General features: G+C 39.5%; 2 protein-coding genes across 2 annotated transcripts; both read right to left on the bottom strand.

Moving 5' to 3' along the window:
• Window positions 1–1,280: 1,280 nt before the first annotated feature.
• LOC311004091 (guanylyl cyclase-activating protein 2-like) lies at window positions 1,281–2,976 on the bottom strand. Its single transcript, XM_083996040.1, has 4 exons — window positions 2,615–2,976; window positions 2,305–2,454; window positions 1,809–1,920; window positions 1,281–1,684 (listed from the first exon to the last, which is right to left on the bottom strand). Exons 1-4 carry the CDS (start codon window positions 2,816–2,818, stop codon window positions 1,542–1,544), a joined length of 609 nt encoding a protein of 202 aa, XP_083852166.1. The 5' UTR covers window positions 2,819–2,976; the 3' UTR covers window positions 1,281–1,541.
• Window positions 2,977–5,195: 2,219 nt separating this feature from the next.
• LOC311004050 (guanylyl cyclase-activating protein 2-like) lies at window positions 5,196–7,114 on the bottom strand (the record flags this gene model as incomplete). The annotated part of the gene is made up of 4 exons (XM_083995995.1): window positions 5,196–5,323; window positions 5,408–5,516; window positions 6,673–6,822; window positions 6,917–7,114. The coding sequence occupies 4 exons, from the start codon at window positions 7,112–7,114 to the stop codon at window positions 5,196–5,198; spliced, it is 585 nt and encodes a 194-aa protein (XP_083852121.1).
• Between the last annotated feature and the right edge of the window lie 12,704 nt (window positions 7,115–19,818).

Raw genomic sequence — 19,818 nt, 5'->3', positions numbered from 1 at the left:
AAGTTCTCCTCTCCCCATTTGTGGCACCCTACAAAGCCACTGCTTCACATGAAGAGAGTGGGGAGGGAGAGGGGAGGTTAAGTATCATGCCTTTCTCCCTTCTGTATCCAACTATTTCGCTGATATAGATTTGAAATCAGCAAAATTTAAACAAACAATTTAAATTAAACAAACTCTGTATTGAATAACTTGCCATGTTGGGGAACTAACTTGTGTGGCTCGCTCCACTTCTTCATAGATTTTTGGTAAGATACTCTTTATTGTGCTTTTACCAATGAATACACTTATTACAATTATCATACAATTTTGTGACCATTTCTCCGAAATTTTTGTTGTTAGGAATAACAACCCTTAGCCTGACAGACAGAATGGCAATGATCTATTCTATGTGCTGAAGGCAAGACTCAAGAAGACAATTATTGTTGAAGTCTTACATAAGAAAAGCCAAATGACCCAATGTTTAAATATGCTAGGCTGCAAGAATCCCATGTGAGTTACTGAAACTGAAAAATAAATACATTGTATGTTGCCAATACAAAATCCAGATGCAAAAAGCTCATGTACAGCAAACACTGTGTTGGGCTGCCACAGGTTCATATCAACAAGACTCACAATAGTCAATTGAAATCGACCGAAAACCACACAGTTACAACGAAAGAACAATCCATTGTGTCACACAGCCCCATTTAAGGTTGTTATGTACGTTTTGTGGTCATATGAAGCTGATATAAAATCGCTGCATGGCAAAGAAAACATAAGTGTTCAAAATATATCACACTGCTTGCATAGAGGCCTAGATAATTTAAATGTACATATATTTAATAATGGTTCATAAAATAAACAAATGCTTCACACCGCACCCTGACATATAGCGAGCAAGCGAAATGGCGACAAAATCTCACGCGAAGGTGATGATTTTGTTTCAGAGTCCAAACCAATCGAATTATCGAGGGACGTAAACAAACTTCTGGCGCTATTTTTAGATTCCTAACATTTCCTGGTTGCCGTTTTTCACATCTTGGAGTTTTTTTTAAATATTATTTCTCTCATATTCTCCTCTCTCTGCTAACTAGTTTGTCAACAGGAAGCAGCGTGTACTTTTCAACCAATAAGAAGTGTTTAAGGGCAGGACACCATCGCGAAATTGTTGTCCAGATAGAGACGACAATGCGAGAGCGAGCAATGTTTTCAGGGTTGGGCCACATCGCATGTCAGGACAGGCTGATTGAAAAGTACACATTGTAATGACTTTTTCTCACTCGTGTTGCATCGCCGTATGCGGGGGCGAGGTGTCCGAGTAATAAGAGGCCACAGATTCATTTGTATTCTTAATGCATCATCTGAAGCTTGTTGTCCTCAAGGTATCAAAATGCTCCATGTGTGCAGTACAGTAACAGTGTTTCAGGTGAAACAAAGGTAACAGTCAAATGAATACCACAATGAAGGCAAGAGGAGACTTCTGACATGCTGCTGGCTGTGGTACTTCTGTTTTTTTCCCAGAAGTTCTCAGTCAAGTTCGTTCTCATTTCCTTCCCACACTGTCAGGAATTATTGTGGCTCATGAGTTTCCTGTCACACAAGTATCTCTGGACCCAGCCGGAGGGATTGACATCGAGGCGAAGGAAGTCCTGCAACCACACACTCCTCTGAGCCCCATCTACGAACTCCTCCAGTGTGATCTGACCTGCAGAACAAACAGCAAATAGCTTCAGGTGAATTATCAATGGCTAAACTAAATTAAAGCTTGATTGAATTGATTTATTAGCTTTTTTGAGAATGTTTTGGTTTTAAGTATGAAGTCGACTTACCGTCACTGTTTATGTCAACCTCTTGAAAGATGCGATCGCACACCTGCTGAACAGTAAGTCTCTCTGTTCCTGCTTCACAGGAAACACAGCCTCCCTTTATTTTGTAGATTATCTGAAAGAACAATTCAGGAATCAGACTGTTTATCATCCTGATAATGTTGAGAAGAAATTGTGATGTTTTGACTGCTAGCAACATTGATCTAATGATGGCGATGTTGGACTAATGGTTCTTCAATCTGGACCAAAGATTCACTAATCTTTGGTCCAGATTGAACTATTTTAAGTATCTTTGGTTACTGTGCCAATATAGTTCAGACATTCATTATCAAAGTCAAACATTCGATACCATGCTAAATGTTATGTAATCCTTGTTTATGATCTAGTGTCTACACTGAAAAGTAATTGTCTTCTGACAACACTTAAAATCTGAAGTTGCACCTACATGCTAACACTTGTTTTAATAAAGAAATTCGCAATACCATCCTTCTTACTGTACCTTCACAATCTTCTGGAGTTCATCTCTGTCTAGGCGACCATTGTCATCACTGTCAAAGACCTTGAAAGACCACCGCAGCTTATCCTCAAGTTTTCCTCGCAGAACAAGATGAAGCGCGGCCACATATTCTATAAAATCCATTGTGTTGTCCTGAAAACAGGGAAAAGTTAGTATTTAATTCCAAACGTGTTTTGTGGAAACATAAAAATACACACAAAAAAAGCCCACAAGTATCAATATCAAACTATCGCTACACATATTGCTTGAACTTTCATCCAAAGGGCAATCTACTGCAAAATGTATTACGCACTTGATTCATGTCAAATGCTCGAAAGATGTTGTCCATGTACTGTGACTCAGGTGTAGGACCGTTCTGTACTCCAAACATCCTCTTGAACTCGTGCAGATACAAAGATCCACTGGGGCACTCCATGATGAATGACTTGTAGAGGTCCTGGATGCTGTTTAACTCCAGTTCTTCCTCCTGTAACTGTATTTGCTGACTTTGACCCATGCTGTATCCAGATTCTAACACGGCAGTAAAATGATGAAACTCCTATTATGATGAGAAATAGATGCGGCCTCTTTTGAAGGGTAATATCCACAAGACTGCCTGCGATGAATAGTTCAGCGCCCACTTCATGACTGCTGTTGAAGAGCTGTGCTGGAGGCTCAGGGCTGTGGGACTGAGTGTAATAACTGATTCATGTGATCCTTGACCCCTACCAACAGTCTTATTTTTAGTCCAAGGCTTCAGCAAGATGAGTTTAAAGCAGTAATCCTCATTCTTGATCCCATCTTGAACCCTTCTTGACCCAGGGTCACTGCTACATTTTCCACTATTACTTCCTGCAACTAGAGTGGAACTCAGTGGAGCACATACCTACTGAGGTCAGATTAGTATCTGGATCTGCACCAAAATGTAATAGCTTCTTCCCTGGCCAGTGTCCCATCCTGTAGCCAAGTGTGCCACAAATTGGTCCAGTGCTTTTTGTACGATCATGTTGACAAACAAACAAACAAACAAACAAACACGACAGATGATAACAAACAAACAAACAAACAAACAAACACGACAGATGATAACAAACACACAAGTTCCTTTTCCTGTGTGTGGGCGTTCTGTATTATATCCTGTACACCTACCATGAATCCAATTTCTGCATTTGTAGATTTTACAGTATATGTATGCATTGATTGTCATTTTCCCCCCACAGTAAATCATATGGGTCAGGGTGTATTTAGGTTGTTTGGTACCTCTTTGTCCCTTTCTTTCTCTTTTGTTTGAACATTTCCTTTTGTGATATGTCTTTTGTGAGGAATGCCCATTGAATTAATTGTTGCACCTTTCTATCTTTGTAATTATGTTTGTACGTAACAAATGTTCCTTAAAGGGATAGTTCAACATTTTTGGCAAATTGGCCCATTGCCATAATGCCTATAGTTTTAGGAGTAGGTTCATTACCATTAATTGTTGGTGCAAGCTATTTTTGGAACAGCGGAGCCGAGCCATGAGCTGCTCAGAGCTACACTACGGAGGCTAATAGGATTTCTTAGTTTCTCTCGTCAAACTCATCAAATACACAATCCAACAACTCCAAAACGCTCTGGTGGACAAGTTGTGACCTGCACATTCACTGCGCTATGAGATAATAACGGAACATTATGAGACAGTTGTTTTTGAGGCAAGTGCAGAGACTGCTTGCCGAAAAACTGCCCCTGATGAGCACGTGCATCAGCGGTTTTGCATGAATTTACCTCGAAAACAACTCCATCTCGTGACGTTCCATTAGTATCTCATAACGTGGTGAATGTGCAGGTCACAACTTGTCCAAGAGAGCGTTCTGGAGTTGTTGGATTGTGTATTTGATGAGTTTGATGAGCGAAACCAAGAAATCCCGTGAACCTCAATAGCGTACTGTAGCTCTGAGCAGCTCGCGGTTTGGCTCTGCTGTTCTAAGAATAGCTTGCATTGACAATTAAAGATAACAAACCTACTCTAAACTATAGGGATTATGGCAATAGGCAAATTTTCCAAAATGTTGAACTATCCCTTTAACTGTGTTTAACTGATTCAGATGGGCATACAGTGCTTTAGCACCTGATTCATATAAAGAGATGATACCAGGAATCATACTGTAGACTATGACCATTTTGATTCAAGCTGTGACTTGATGGCAGGGCTGCAGGTTGCATTGATATGAATTCAGTAAATCTTAAAACAGAATCTTTTGTATAACAAACATGGTGATGCTTATGTAAACATGTACAGGTAAACCGGATAAGCTCACTTAGTAAATCCTGAGGGTTTATGGGTGTGACTGAGGGATAAAAGCCAGCCATACCACTGACAGTAAGTAGGTGGCGTCCGTATCCTGCTGTGGTTGTGGATAGAAACCCGATGTGAAACTGTTCTGATGAAGAGCTCAGCATTAACAGCTATCTGATTCAGTATAGAAAAAGACAGAGCAAATTATGGTAAAGTTGGGAAACAGACACAACAAAAACTTTCTTTTTTATTAAAAGAAAGCATCCTTCCCTTTAATATTAGTAAAGACATACAATTTAATTTTACAACGCAGGCTTTGATGCATTCATAATAAGGATATGAATATATCAGGATAATATCATTGTATGCTTGAAGCAAAAGATAAAAACAGTAAAAAACAAACAAACACATATACGCAACATTAGGAAAGCAAACATTCGCTATTTACATGTTGTCACTGTGACTGTGTTAGAATATGCACTTTTTATCATTATAAAAATTGAAGTTGATAGTTTTAACTGTGAAAAAAATAGAATAATGTGTCTACAAAGGAAAGATTAGTAATTAGTGTGGATTATTCTCCATTTGTCCACATTGGAAAGGCCTCTGTGCTTTGACTTTTTCAGAAGTGTGCACTTTTTCTCCTCTGCTCCAGCACCCATCCAGCAGGGTTCATGTCCAACTTGAGCATGTTGAGCACCCAGGGGTCCTGCTGTGCCCCTCTAATGAACTCCTCCATATTAATATGACCTGTGGAATAAAAAAAGAATCAAAGATCAGATCAAAGATCATGATCTGCATAGTGAGTGTGACATGATGCGACTAAATGCTTACCATCTCCATCACTGTCGACCGCCTGTAATAGTCGATCCACAACCTCATCTACTGTCAGCTGTGAGTCACTCATGTCTGTCTTTGCACCTTTCTTTATCCGATAGATGCTCTGGACAGAAAAGAGAAAGGAAAATTATGTTTTTCATGTTCAACAGACAAGCACATTTTAGCATAAACTGCTACGTTGTTGCGTAATGACCTCAGGGCCTGGTCAATATTGAAATGTATTTAGAGCAGTGATGTAATAAGATAAATGGTTAGGACTTACATGACCAACTTTAGCGTTCACGTACTGTACTGTCTAATTATAAATGTTTATTATTTAGTCTGTATTGTTTTGCTTGATTAAAATGTCAATACTGTATAATTTCAAAGAACTGTGATCACAATTATTTCCATTGTGTTAAAAAATCTCTAATCAGCAAAAAGAGATTCATGTATTAATATATTATAATTCCTCATGCAGAGGATATGGACTCCAGCACAGGATCAAAGAAACAAAACATTTTAGTTCAGACTTAAAGCTGAGATGGCTACTCATCCAGAGTTCATATTTGTATATTTGCATATTTGCTGTCAGATGTGTACTAGATAGTGATTAAATGCTGAAGTTAAAGGCAACTGGACCTATTTTTATTTTTGATGGATGCTTATTCAGTTCTAAAGATCAGTGTGGGAAACCCAGGTATGGGGTACAAACACCTTGGAGGTGTTGGAGGTGTCCAAATCTACAGAAGTCCAGTTGCCTTCTTCAGCTCTTAACGACTAAGATGACCTGGATGACTGATAACCTCCACGGCCATATAGCCATTAGATGGGTTATGTAAAAGTGTAGCTACATCGACCCAACAAGATAAGATTATCTCCATCTGTTGAAAAGTGTTCCAATATGGTGCCTCACAATGAAATATCATAATATTCCCATATTCATCTCCATCTTCTTCAATACCAGATTATGATACATTTATTCAAAATTGAAAACATACAAAGGTGTTTGTGCACCTGTACGTATACGTACTGTGAAGTGCAAAAAGTTAAATCCTCTTGGTATGTTGTGGGTGAGAGTGAATATCGAGAACAAGAGGGAGAGGTACAGTACATGACAAAATTACCAACCTGTTCTGCAGAGCTGAACATTAGACTGTGTCTTAGATGAAGATGCAATAGCCTAAATATCAAACAGTGAGTGAGTGTGTAAAGGATTCTACTTTCTAAAACCTCTGCTGACTCCAAAACCCCCATCGTATGTTGAAAAGTTGACTTACATCAATAATCGACCGTAGTTCAGCTCTGTCCACATAGCCATTGTTGTCTTTGTCATACACCTTGAATGACCAGCGCAGTTTATGCTCCAGGTTTCCCCGGAAAACAAGATTCAGTGCTGCCACAAACTCAAGGAAATCAATGGTGTTGTCCTGAAAAAGAAAACACACCTCGACTGAGAACAAATGAATCACATTTTTCACGCTTAAAGGTAAAGCCCGCCTGTTAAACCTTCTTCTCTCTCACCCCGTTTGTGTCAAAAGCTCGAAACATGTTTTCTGCATATTCTGACGCTTCTCCCGTCTGATCCACGCCAAAGAAACGCTTGAACTCGTGCAGGAAGAGTAGTCCACTTGGGCACTCCATGACAAACTTTTTGTACATGTCCTGAAGAGCTTTGACATCAATCTCCTCACTGTTCTCTGTTTGCTGCGCCTGTCCCATGGCCGGCTTGTGATTCAGCAGTCCATAGTCCTGTAGCCTTTGAGTATATAGACTCCACGATGGAGTGGCCAGAGTTCAAATGGGCATCTCAAACTCTCAGGTGTTTTTTTTATAATCCTGCGGAATCCCAAAGCCAGTTTGCGTGTGGGGCAGTGTCAGACAGTGATTAGCGGGGCCTCAGGATTACTCTGGTATTATACGTTGGTGGGGTTTCCTCTCTATGTTAATTAGATTTGCAGCTAAATGTGGGTCTAGGCCAAACAAATAAGAGTGGGAGGTGTTATTCCGATAGCACATTAAAGGTATGTGCACTTCTAAAGTGTGGGATATAGTATATTACCTCTGCTTATTGAAATGCACAAGATCGTCAAGTAATATTACTGAAACTAAAGGTCCCTTTGCTCTTTTCAATTATTTTATTTGTGTGTCAAATGAAGATACAAATGATTTATATCATAGAACGAGCTGCTAGGAGTAGAAGTTGAATTAACATGTGTAATCTGTTAGATCAGCAGTATATCAGTAAAAAAGTGCATGAGCTAAGAGCTGTGTATGTTGCAGAAACAGAACAACACCAAAACCAAATGTCAACTAATTAATCTTTGCTTAATGTCTATTTCTGTTAAATGGTGCTCTGAATTACTGAATGTTTGTTTGTGTTGTTTTCACTGATGAAGGGCAAACTTAATTGTGATTTAATTTGTGATGGACGCTGACAAGCCACATGTCTGGGGGGCATGGTTGATAAAGCCGCTGCAACACTACAAGTGAATTCAACTATTTCTATGTATTCTTTTAGGTTATTTGAATTATATATTTATATACTGTAGGTTGTTGGATTTGAGTAACACATTTTGTTTGTGTTTAATGACGATAAACTAAACTGAATTGAACTGAAGCAAATGAAACTGTCTCTGCTGATGAGCTCAGGTATTGTCAACCCTTTGCCACACCCACCTCAGCCACGCCCAGGACACACCAGGTAAGCTGGAGGTACTGAAACTCGATCTGGTTTTGTCACCTTGTTTAAAGGTAGAGTTTGGAGGTTTTTGCTCAAAAGAAAATGGTAGACTTATATACAAATGATATCTGGCTTAATCATCACCTATGGGCTTTTTAGTCCTGTGTGGTGGTGACTGTGTCTGCAGACCCCCCTCCCCCCACCTATATTTTAGTTATTTTTCTAAAATAATTATAATTTTTTTTCCCAAAAAAATGTTGTTGTATCATAAATATATGTCTGACATTTATAAACAGCTTGAGTTGAGTTGAGTTATGGCGATTAATAGACTTCTGCCTCTGTTGACTAATGCAGTACAGTAAGTAGACATGGCTTCCCCGTACCAAGATGGCGGCCGCGTTGACGTATGCTCAATAGAGCTGCCTGGGAACACGGCATCTAGTCAGTATATCTATTACCCCTTTCCCACTGGTCAAAAAACCAGTTTAAACCCGCTAACAATCGGCTTTTGGTGGCAGTGGGAAAGGCGCATCGAGCCGCGTCAACCCGCGTCGACGCGGGTCAAACGACTCGGCAAGCGACGCGGGTTAAAATCGGCTTTAAATGGCTCAGCTCCGATCGGCTTGCAGTGGGAACGCCAGACCCGCGTCAACCCGCTAAATTACGTGATGACGCTAAACGTTACGTGACGCCACGTCATCGCGCCGGTGGCGTCTCATATCACGTACCAAAACAAAGCTCTGCACTCATTCGAGACTGGGATCAAAAGAAACAACACTGACCAAAAACGATTGAAAAAAAGAACAGAAGCAACAGTCTGTTTAACTGACGTGTTGTGCCGCGGACGTCCGCCATACGGCCGCGGCAGACTGGCTGTCCTCCGCGGTCCTGGTGCTCCAGGTCAGCCAGACGCCTCGTCTGCCTTGGCGGACTCACACTCTGCGGCGGGCGGCTGTGGCATGACACTAGTTTCTTGCACCGCGGATGAGAGCGGGGCGACTGGTTTATGCTCTGTCTGATCCCCCAGCTGGGGGGGCAGACTCGGCTCATTTTGGTCAATGGGAAAGAGGCCAAATGCCGATTGTTAGCGGGTCGACCCGCGTTTAAAAAACCCGCGTCGACCCGCTAATTTTAGTGGGAAAACGGGTAGGAGGGCTGCTAGCCCTGCTAGCTGCCCTGGATGCTAGTGAGTGCTAGTGGCGGATGCCATCTGCCACCGCTAACACCTGCTAGCTCGCCACTAACTTCCGCTAGCGCTGGCAGCTAGCACTCGCTTCCCAGCTCACCATAACGGCCCTCTTGTAACAGCATAACACTCGAGGCTCCCGTTGTCGGTGACAGCCGGGTATCGGCCCACAGCTCCAGCACTTCTCTCGGACTGTATTTCCATTTCTTTGCAGTCCTGACTGCTGCTGTCAGGGGCAGGAGGCTGCACAGTTGAGGCCGAGAGGAGGGGCCCATGTTTTGTTTACAAACTGCAACAAACAAACCTCCAGAACAGAAACTTTTGTGTACTCATGCATCTTGACACTGTGTTAAGGTGTGTTGACTTTCGATAAGTAGTGATGTTTGGTTCCCACTAGTTTCAAAACATGTGCTGCTGCTCAATACACATTAGTGTCAGAATGTAAGAATGGACATAGGCTAATGTACGTGAGGAAAGAAACCAATATTTGTTTGTTTAAGTGATGTCTTTAAAAGTATCTACTTGTTTTGTGATGTCCCTATGTGCACAGTGGCACATTTCTCTGCAGGTAACATACTGACTATGCACCACTGCCTTACATAACCCCTACATTAAATAACCCCAACTATCCCTTTAAATAGCTCAGGGTAGTGCATTTTTAGAACTCTTATACAGATACATGATCTCATGCCCACACATTTATCTGCCAAATGGCCGCTGTCCATGTCTGCTGCTGTCCTTAATCAGTCTCAGTGTTGTTTTTCTGCACAGAAAGAAGATGCTAAGAGACTAAGACGATCAAGACATGCTACTTTGCAAATGTTATATCTCTTTTAATTAGATTGCATTGGCTCTAGTCTGCAGATAGGCTATGGAGACAAATCCTTGAGAAGGTAAAGACTGAGTTAGGATCCCTGAGTGTGTCTGAATTAACCTACAAGTTTTCAAGAGTAGCTATTTATTGCTGCATAATTTTAATTAATTGTCCTGTAGGAATTCAAAAATGTATGCGAAGAGGCGTGGATGATGATGTGAATCTGACTATTACTAATATCCATATTTGGAAAATTGTCCGGTGCAGCATCTCCATACAAGGAGATAAGACTGCATCATTTTCTTGCATGGAGCAGCTGTGTCTCTGAGTGGTGGGGTATTTGCATCCCATCACACTTTGTTAGATGAATATAGGCAAGAAATAATTCCTTTAATGCTGATGTATGCTCATTAGTAGTAAGTGGGCACTGTATTAACTGTGTGAGCCACACCGAAATCCCTGTGAGGTGATTACACATTTCTAAGATTATCAAGAGGAGCCCTACCACTATCAATGATTTCTGTACCATGTAATGTATCTACAGAATATATTCAGGTTGCTTCCAAAGTACAGCAGACACTGTGGCAAGGGGGTACAAGTATAATTCAGGATACTTATCTACCTTACAATAACTTTTTCCTCAACACACATACACACACATGGCATAAAATAGACAGTAAATTTAAACCCAAAAAGGAGCCTCAATCACCTAATAAAGTGCTTGCTAATACAAATGCATTAATAAACAGCATACAGTGAAGGTTTGGAAAAGGTTAGTTCTAACTTTTATTCCATTACTGTGAGGAAAAAAAACACTATACCATCTTTTGATGGGGTTTCTGTTCTTAACCTTGGTAAAAGAACATGTAGCCTGCACAAAAGAGAATCATGCCTATACAGTAGATCATAAGTGGGTTTCTGTACTGATACAGTGATAATGGCAATTGAGTTAATGTGCATGGTCACTCATGTAACTGTCCTGGCAGACTTGACCTAACAGAAGCTTTGATAGTTCTGCTGAGGTCAGGAATCTCTCCTGTTTATGCAGTATAAGCATGGGTCTTCTCTTTAATCCTAGATCCTTATGTGCAAGTTAATCTCCTCAATGCTTAAAGTTTGTCTGTGAATGTTGTCTTTGAAGACTGTGATATTGCATGATATTTACTGTTAGTAACTTTAATAATGCTATATATTCAGTGTCATATGTCTTCTGATGTCACACAAAACATATTTGGTCAAAATTAGTGGAGAACTTTGTATATCCTCTAAGAATGCAATGAACTGCAACAATTTCTCAAAACTGTATTTTAATTAGTTCATTATATTTTTGTCAACTTTACTTCGTAGTGGCTTTTACATTTCTGTTCATGCATTAAGTAGATGTTTCAATGGAAGGAATTCAAAGTTGTCTTCCATTGTGGTGACGGAGAAAATATGATTCTTACATTTAATAACATGTTAGAAATGGAGCAACGAAGCAGAACTACATACCTGTTGACTGTAGACTTAAATAGATACAAGGCCAGCCTTGGGATCTAAAATTAGCACCTTCCCTCGTGGCCAGGTTTAGAGAAGGTTAAGGGGATTAAGTGAAAGGCACCATGGGCTTTTCTGCTCATGTGTTGGAGTTGCCAAAAAAATAAATTAAAAAAATACAATAAGACAACATGTTTTCTTCACTTACAATTGTATGATGTAAGATTGCATAACATATTCACACAGCATTCCCTTAATTTAGTTTAACTAGTTTTTTTTTTTGGTTTATTTTGATAATACATTTCCCCAGTGTCCTCAATGGGCTCAATACACTTTCTAAAATTCGATACATCTGCGATAGCAAAGTCAATTTTAATCAACCGATGATCTCATCTGTGCTTCAAAACTGATTAAAAGTCAAGCTCCTTAAATGTTATAGAGTTTTATTTTGGACTAAAATAAATGTGATATTTATTTAATCATGATGGGCATATAAAGAGAACATCATAATATTTAAGTAAAAGCACAGCTTTGACCTATCTCATTGAGAGTAATTAGCTCTGTGTCTCAGTCTGATTTGTTGGTGGTTTTTCTAAATTATGTTTAACCCAACAAAGTCAAGAAAGCCTAACAAGATTATACCCTTCTCTGTCTCTGACTACGTTGGCTGAACTCTGCAGCTCAAATTAACATGTTTATCTGCCCATGATACTTGGATGATTTCACCTCCGTGAGTTCAACACTAAAATAGTTGCAATTGAAAATTTTCTTTGTTGGCTCCAGTGCTTTTTAATGATTTTCCACACCTTAGTTATGATTAAAAAATACAAAGAGAAAATATAAATAAAGATAGGTATTAAGTGAGAATACAACATATAGGGATGTGAAAACACTAGTCCCATCCGTTTCTGGTGAAGATGTGGAAAATCAGCTTTACTGTATAATTTAGATCTTTGTACTTCCCATTTAGATATATAAAATGAATATTCAAAGCTTGTCTCTGTATGAAGTAGCCCAGTGATATGGCTTTAATTTAATGAACACACAGTACAAAAAGTGAACATCAAAGGCACTGTGATGTTAACTTGATGGCACAGTTGTACTGGGTTGCCGCCGTGTCTGATACATCACTGAGAGTATTTGCTACATTGATGTGATTCTACAATTCAGAACATTGTGTATTTGTTATTAAAGTACGGTGGCTTTTCTGAGACATGATGGTGTAAGTCTGAACATAAATATCTACTGAAAAAATAGGTTTAGGTTTTTTCAGGTTTCTGCAGACATGCTGCATATTAACCATGTTAGATTATGTCCACTAGATGGGAATGTTGAGCCAGTGTTGTAATTGTTGGGCTGCACACGGAGGATGCAGTTTGATTTACACTATTAGTGCTGCTTTTGGGAAAGTAATAGACGTAAAATACAGCATGACTGCAGTACAGTACACTACACGAGCAACTCGAGAGTCAAATTATGTATTAAAACATTTAATTCAGTGGCAAAATTGATGTGATGATGAGTGAAGCACGTGTCCTAAAATATATTTGTGTTTCTCATTGTTTTCTAAAGTTAAAACTTACCCAGTTCCATTAAGATGCATTAGTAGACATCATGCAATCTCTACCACAATGAAGTGACATTCTGTTGTGAGGCAGGGTTTACTGAGGTGCAGCCTGTCATGGCTGTCATTGCTGTGCCACTGCAATAAATGGATAAAATACATAAATAAATATCTTAAAATTTTTAAAAAGAAATGAAAAATGTAAAATGCTTTTTCATATTTGAAGCCAAAGGGAATAGAAACGTGTGTACATTATTCATATCCTCCCAGCACATGCACCAAAATGATTTAAGATAAAGTGGACCATATACAATGCTCAGTGTGTGTCCCACTGCAATTAATGCTGCAGGTGCTGTATTCAAGCTCAGGCCTAATTTTTAATGGGGTTTTCCGGATACTTTCTCTATGCGGATGACTGTGTGATGTACCAGCCACTTCAGAATATAATGATTTGCGTGTGTGTCTGTTAAAAAGTCATTGTTTGAAAATAGATTAAAGGGCAGAGTCAAATGCAGACAGCCGGACAGTGATAAACAGCAGCTAATGAGTTGTATATGGACACAGACAAAGATGCTTGAGTGGCTTTTTGCATGACACTGTTGGTGAAGTCCAGACAGTGACTGTGGATGTAAATCACAGTGCTCCACTGGGTGGTGACAAAAGATCACAACAGAGGCAGCATTAAAGCTCCATTCATCAGACCTTTTCATCTATTACTCAAATCCTGCAGGAGCTTTCTGCACTTGCTGCTGTTACTTCCTCCATCTGTTACCTTCTGTCAGTGTTAAAGGAAGCTCTTTTCTCTCTTTCTTTTCCAAAGGCTCAGATGACCAAAAGTGGGCTGTATTTCAATACAGTATGGTGTGAAGCAATAAGTTATCCTTACACACACACACACACACACACACACACACACACACACACACACACACACACACACACACACACACACACACACACACACACACACACACACACACACACACACACACACACACACACACACACACACACACACACACATCCACACTAGAATGTTGCTGAGTAAAGCCTGCTCATCACTTCTTCAAGAGATATATCATGAAGTTGTCAGAGGTACATTTTTTATGAGGTTTGAGTCAGAAAAATGTGAGGCGACAAAGGCATCTCTTTGGATTCAGGGGGACAGACTGATAAAATCAATTATCAGGAAAATATCTAACTTGGCAGACATGTGGCATAGTTGTAAAATGTATTTCTTGTCACCTTTTCTCCCCCTCAGAACTGCTGCATCTGATTGCTATCTTTTTTTAGGACAGATCTTGCCCTCCCAGGAGAATGACAACCATTTATTTATTTTTTACACTTGAAGGAGCAGTGAAGGAAGGTTGAAAAAAGGTCAGGGTCAGAACAGTTTTGGGAAGGCTTTATTTATATATTTTTGAGAGGCTTTTCATATTTTCCAAAGCTCATATCCGGCGTCACAGTGTGAGAGGCAGCGTTCACAGAATGGAGGCATCCTTTTCAGATGTACTCAAACCAAAGGGATCCTGAAATCTTCCACTTTTGAAAGCTTTCCATCTATTAGCAGCCATTTATGTCCTGCCTTCAGCATGTAAATACTCTCCCACATCAACACATTCAACAACCTCAATAACTGAGAAAAATAAGAACATCTTCTGTGGGCTGATTAGAATTATTATTCACCGGTGCCATGGTATTAACATGGAGGCTTTTTATCATCCACAAACACACTACCAAACCTTTTTCTTCCATTTATGAGAAACTATGAGAAAACTATTCAAGCTGCGAATGGCATTTTTATTTGTCTTATTTTTTTTCCTACTATATTTCTTTAAGCAAAGTAACAGCACAGGGCAATAGAAATACATTAAAAATAATAAATTGAATCAAATAAATAACAAAAATCACTAATAAATAATGATAATGGGAAAAAAAAACTGATTAGATTAGAATAAATGCTGCAGTTGGTGGCCTTGTGAGAAATGTATTCAAGTGATGAAAAGAAAGGTTTGTATCGTCACACTGACCTTGACCCCCAGAATCTAATCACTTCAGTAGATATTTGTGCCAAAAAGCACTGATATCAATATTAAGACATTTCAGTAAGTTTAACAAGATTTTCCAAATGTCCTGTAAAGACAACTTTCTACAGTCATCGTGTAGCCTATTAATTGTACTTTTAATGGTGTAGTGCAGGTTATTTTACTTACTAATGTGTGTGGTTAGACGATGCTGAGAAGCTAAAACATCTTTTTCAGTAATATATTTGCATTCTCTTTATTTCTTGATAAGGCTTGGGCAATGTGACAAAGCGCGATATATAGTTGAATACTGAAAGTAATCTTAAATTGTTTATTTATGTCACACCTGTGTGGTAGGTAACACCAACAGGAAGGACCGTCTAGTCTTTTTTTTCTTGTATTTGTCATTAAATGTGTCTTGTAATCCCATATGCGATGGGCCACAGTGGTGGCATGACAAGGAAATAAAAAAATTCATTCAAAAAATTCATTTATACTTCCTTTAAGCAGGTTGTACAATATTTTGCTTCCCGACATATTTAGAAGTCACAAAACAATCTGGATGAAACAAAGATCCTTTATGGTTGTTTTCATGGAGGTATCAGGGGTGCTACCTTCTCTGTAACGACTGTTATTGCCCCAGTTTGTGAGTTTACTTTCAAATTTTAACCTATTTGACATTACAAGCATGCACACATTTTTCGGATACAGTATCTACAGTAAAAACACACATGAATGGTGACAGCAATTGAAAGCAGCAAAGGCAGCAGATAAAAACAAAATTGCATGGAGATGGCTGTTTACACAAGGACAGACAGCGCAAAAATAAATGAATAGCTGGGCTTCCAAATGGCACATATTGAGAGGGAGATGTGAGGGTGGAAAATGTTCCAGTGTTTTGATGAGAAACAGCTGAAAGCTTGGAGGTCTTATTCAAATATGATGATCAATAGTCCTGCTGCATCTTCCAGTTCAGTGCGGTGACCACATTTTAGAGACACTGGACTTGCATTTGTCCAGTGACCAGACACAGGGGTTCAAATGAAGACTTGCGATGTTTCAGTTCTGGAAAGAGTGAGCTGATAACAATTTCATAAAGACTTAGCCTATCAGATCTGATGTTTGTCAGTTTGTTGTGCAGCCCCTTCTGCCCCCACATGACTGCATCACCATCCAGTTTCCACTGTTCCACTAAGGGAAACAGACAAAAACTAAATCCTATTCTGTATTACATAAGAGAGTTATAATCCCCTTTGTGTAAACTGTCCTTGAAACGGGCATCCTGAAATGACCAAGAACAGGTGTTTAAATCTGCCTGGTTCAAACTTGAGAGCATGAGACTGTTGCGTATATTTTTTATGGTTTGGTTTCAGTACAGATAATGGCTGATGATTAATGATTTCTCAGTTAATGGCCAGTTTCATCAATCATTTAATGAAAGAAAAAAAGGGAAAGAAATCAAGGTCGATGCAATGATTCTTGGGACTTTTTCTTCCCCTGGCGTCCCCGTGATGAACAGTCTATGGAGGTCAATGGTCACCGCTGCCCGTGATGAAAGAGAAAGAAAAGCACGGATGATAGCGCGACGCATTGATTTTTAATTTCTCTCAGCACATCGTTCTGTCAACAAACGTCCCTAATGCTTCCTTATTCTTTTTCTCAGTGTCACATACACACATACACGCACAAACACACGTACAGAGTCTTAAGTATCACAAGGACACAGCAGACAAATTATTTTTCAAAAAGGTCCCTTGGTTACTGTTCTTACACAACTTCTCATGTGCAATGAACAGCAGTCAGAATGGGTGACATTGAACAATAGGCTTAATAAACCCCAGACTTTACGCAGGCTCGTGTGCGCCTATGATAGCAATGGTGGTATGAAATTTCCAACCCTTCCCTGGTTAAAAACAGAAAATAACTGAGGGTACAAATTGCAGGCTGACACATAAAAGCACCCTGAAGAATGTCATAATCTCCGTAGCCGGCCATTCCATTTGCTGTCAACGCCGTGTGGGTATATGACACAAAGGACAAAAATCAATGGATTTATTTCACAAGGGAGGATGTGCACAGCGTGGTTTCGTCTTTATGCGTCATGGATCAGAGAGAAAGGTTCATTAGAAAACAGATGTTGAAAATTCTTATTGGAATACAGCTAAAGAAATGGTACTCTTTGGTTAACGTAAGAGTTAAACCATCCAATTGGACCCATAGTGATGATTAACTGTGATGTTGTCTAACACAATTGACCTGACAATGACCAACCTGTGATTTTTACTGTGGGATCATTTTTGAAATGTCTTGCCTCACGATTCATCCTCAGCACAGCAACAAAGAATTGGATCAACAGTTTGCAAAAATCCCAGCCCAAACAGTGATCATTGAGTCATACAGTAGCTGACCAATGGTGACAAAGCATGGAAGCCTTGTGAAGCTATATGGATTTGTCTCCATGTGGCATTAATGATAGTGATGCTCAGTCAGAGGGAAAAACAACACCCAAATAAATTTATACCGGTGTTTCATTTCTTGACACAAGCCTGCAAGCTCCTCTGATACCTTCTTAAATTGTGAATGCCGTTATTTTGAGACGCTGTGTATGTGTGTGTATGGTGCTGTGTTCAAGCTTGAGAGTGCGCTAGTGTGTGTTTATGTTGCTGTCTTTTGTGCAAGGGGTGTTGTGGGGATAACAGGCATGGTTTGGGGTTGAGAGCTATAGGAAATTCTGAATCATTTATACTGTTTGATCCCAGCAGCACTGCTGAGCTAAAGCTGGGAAAAACACCCAAAGGTACATGCGGAAGGCTATAGAGAGACAAATCAAACTAAAAAGCACTGGAGCAGAAACATAGGCCCATGCCGAACAAACACTGTTACACTTGAAGACAACATTTCCATCTCCTACTTTTGATTTAAATCGATTTATTCTACTGAAAAGGTTCAGGGTTGGAATCATGTTTCAGTCATATATATTTCTCATCTAATGACAGAAATCCTAGATTACAACCAAACTTTAATTAGCCATGTCTTATTCCAAGGCATTTACAGTATTTCTGCCAAATCACACTGAAATACAGTCAAGAGTTTTGGAGATATCATATTGACAGACGGAGACTAATTAAATGGTTAGAAGCATAAACTCCTTTGCCAGAGGTAAATCTGAAATCTGAAAATGTGCGATTGTGATCAAAGCCAAGATAATTCTCTGGGAGTTTAAAAGTTGTTTACTCAAAAAAACAAATCAGTGTGGAAATATTGATATACCGAAGAGATGAACAGTGGAGAAGCCAGTGATTGTCTCGTGTATGTCTCCTCATCGTCTGTGTGTATTTTCATGAGTGTGCACAGTCTGAGGTATTGGTGTGATAAATACTTCTGCATACATAATTTTTTGTCCCATTTAGACTGGACTGTTATGAATATGAATGTCTTTTTGCAGACTGACTGGCTGACTGAGTGATGCAGTCAAATCCCTGGCTGGGTGGCCGAGCTCCCTGTTTCTATGTCAAAATTAATTTGCCTATAGTCTTTTCTGAGACTGTCATATAAAAGGACATGTCCATAGGCCATCAGCAGTGCATTATGACCCATGGTTACATTTCAGTGAAGGCAACATCTAAGTTTGAATCTGACTTGTGGCCCTTTGCTGCATGTCATCCCCCTCTCTCTGCTGATTTCCTGCCTCTCTCTCACTCAGTATCTGTATCTATAAGAAAGGCCTGAAAAGCAAAAAAAACAAACATATTTTTAAAAAGTGATGAAGCCTGTGCAAGGAAGTTGTGATGGATGGGTCAACAAAACACAAGGACAAAGTATGACACATGAGAGCTGCATTTGATTTCCATGTGAATCTAGCTGTTTATATTGTAGGCCTAAACCATGACAATAAAGACTGTTCAAGACCGGACCAAAAAGGCCAGTGTTAGTGTCTCAACTTAACCAAGCTATGACCAATATTATCTTATATTATGTTATGTTATAGTACAGTATGTGCCTTAGCCGCTGGTCCAGTGCAATTTACAGTTGTCAAGACGACAGGAGCAGTCTTGCCAGGCTCCAGGCATTCTTGGAAAATCCACATCCATTATTCTGAGAAAATATAATTGCCTATAATTGTAAGCATACATGTGCATCTGTATGTTTGGATACTGAAGACTGGACTGGAACAAATATTCTCTATACTGCTTCAATGCAACTTGTGGCTTATTCCGACTTCAAAACGCTGTTATTATAGTGATATGACTGGAGCAATTTGCAGGTTTCAGTTGGTGGCTCACAGACCAGCTGTGTGATCAAATGTTGTTTTGAATCCAGGGCTGCCAACTCTAATGCTTTCAGGCTCTGTCTCACATGCTCACGCTGTCCAGACAAATCTCACGCCATGTAATAGGAAGCAACAAAAGCCCCGGCCTTAATGAAAAATACTATGAAGGTTTGTCAAGTCAAATTTTGTTTACATAGACCAATATCACAAATTTGCCTCAAGGGGGCTTGCTAATCTGTACACCCTCTGTCCTTAGACCCTTGAAACTCCACAATAAACCTTTAAAGAGACACAGAGGGGGGTGACTCCTCCAAGAGAGATAGACATTCAAATAGATGTGTGTGCAGAATAGAACAGGGTATATTTATAGTATGAATAATTGGGATGACAACATTACAGTACTGTATAT

Source organism: Trachurus trachurus, assembly GCF_905171665.1.
Source record: "Trachurus trachurus genome assembly, chromosome: 3".
NCBI lineage: Eukaryota > Metazoa > Chordata > Actinopteri > Carangiformes > Carangidae > Trachurus > Trachurus trachurus.
Note: the sequence above shows the minus strand (reverse complement) of the source record. Positions and strands in the feature narration are given on the sequence as shown.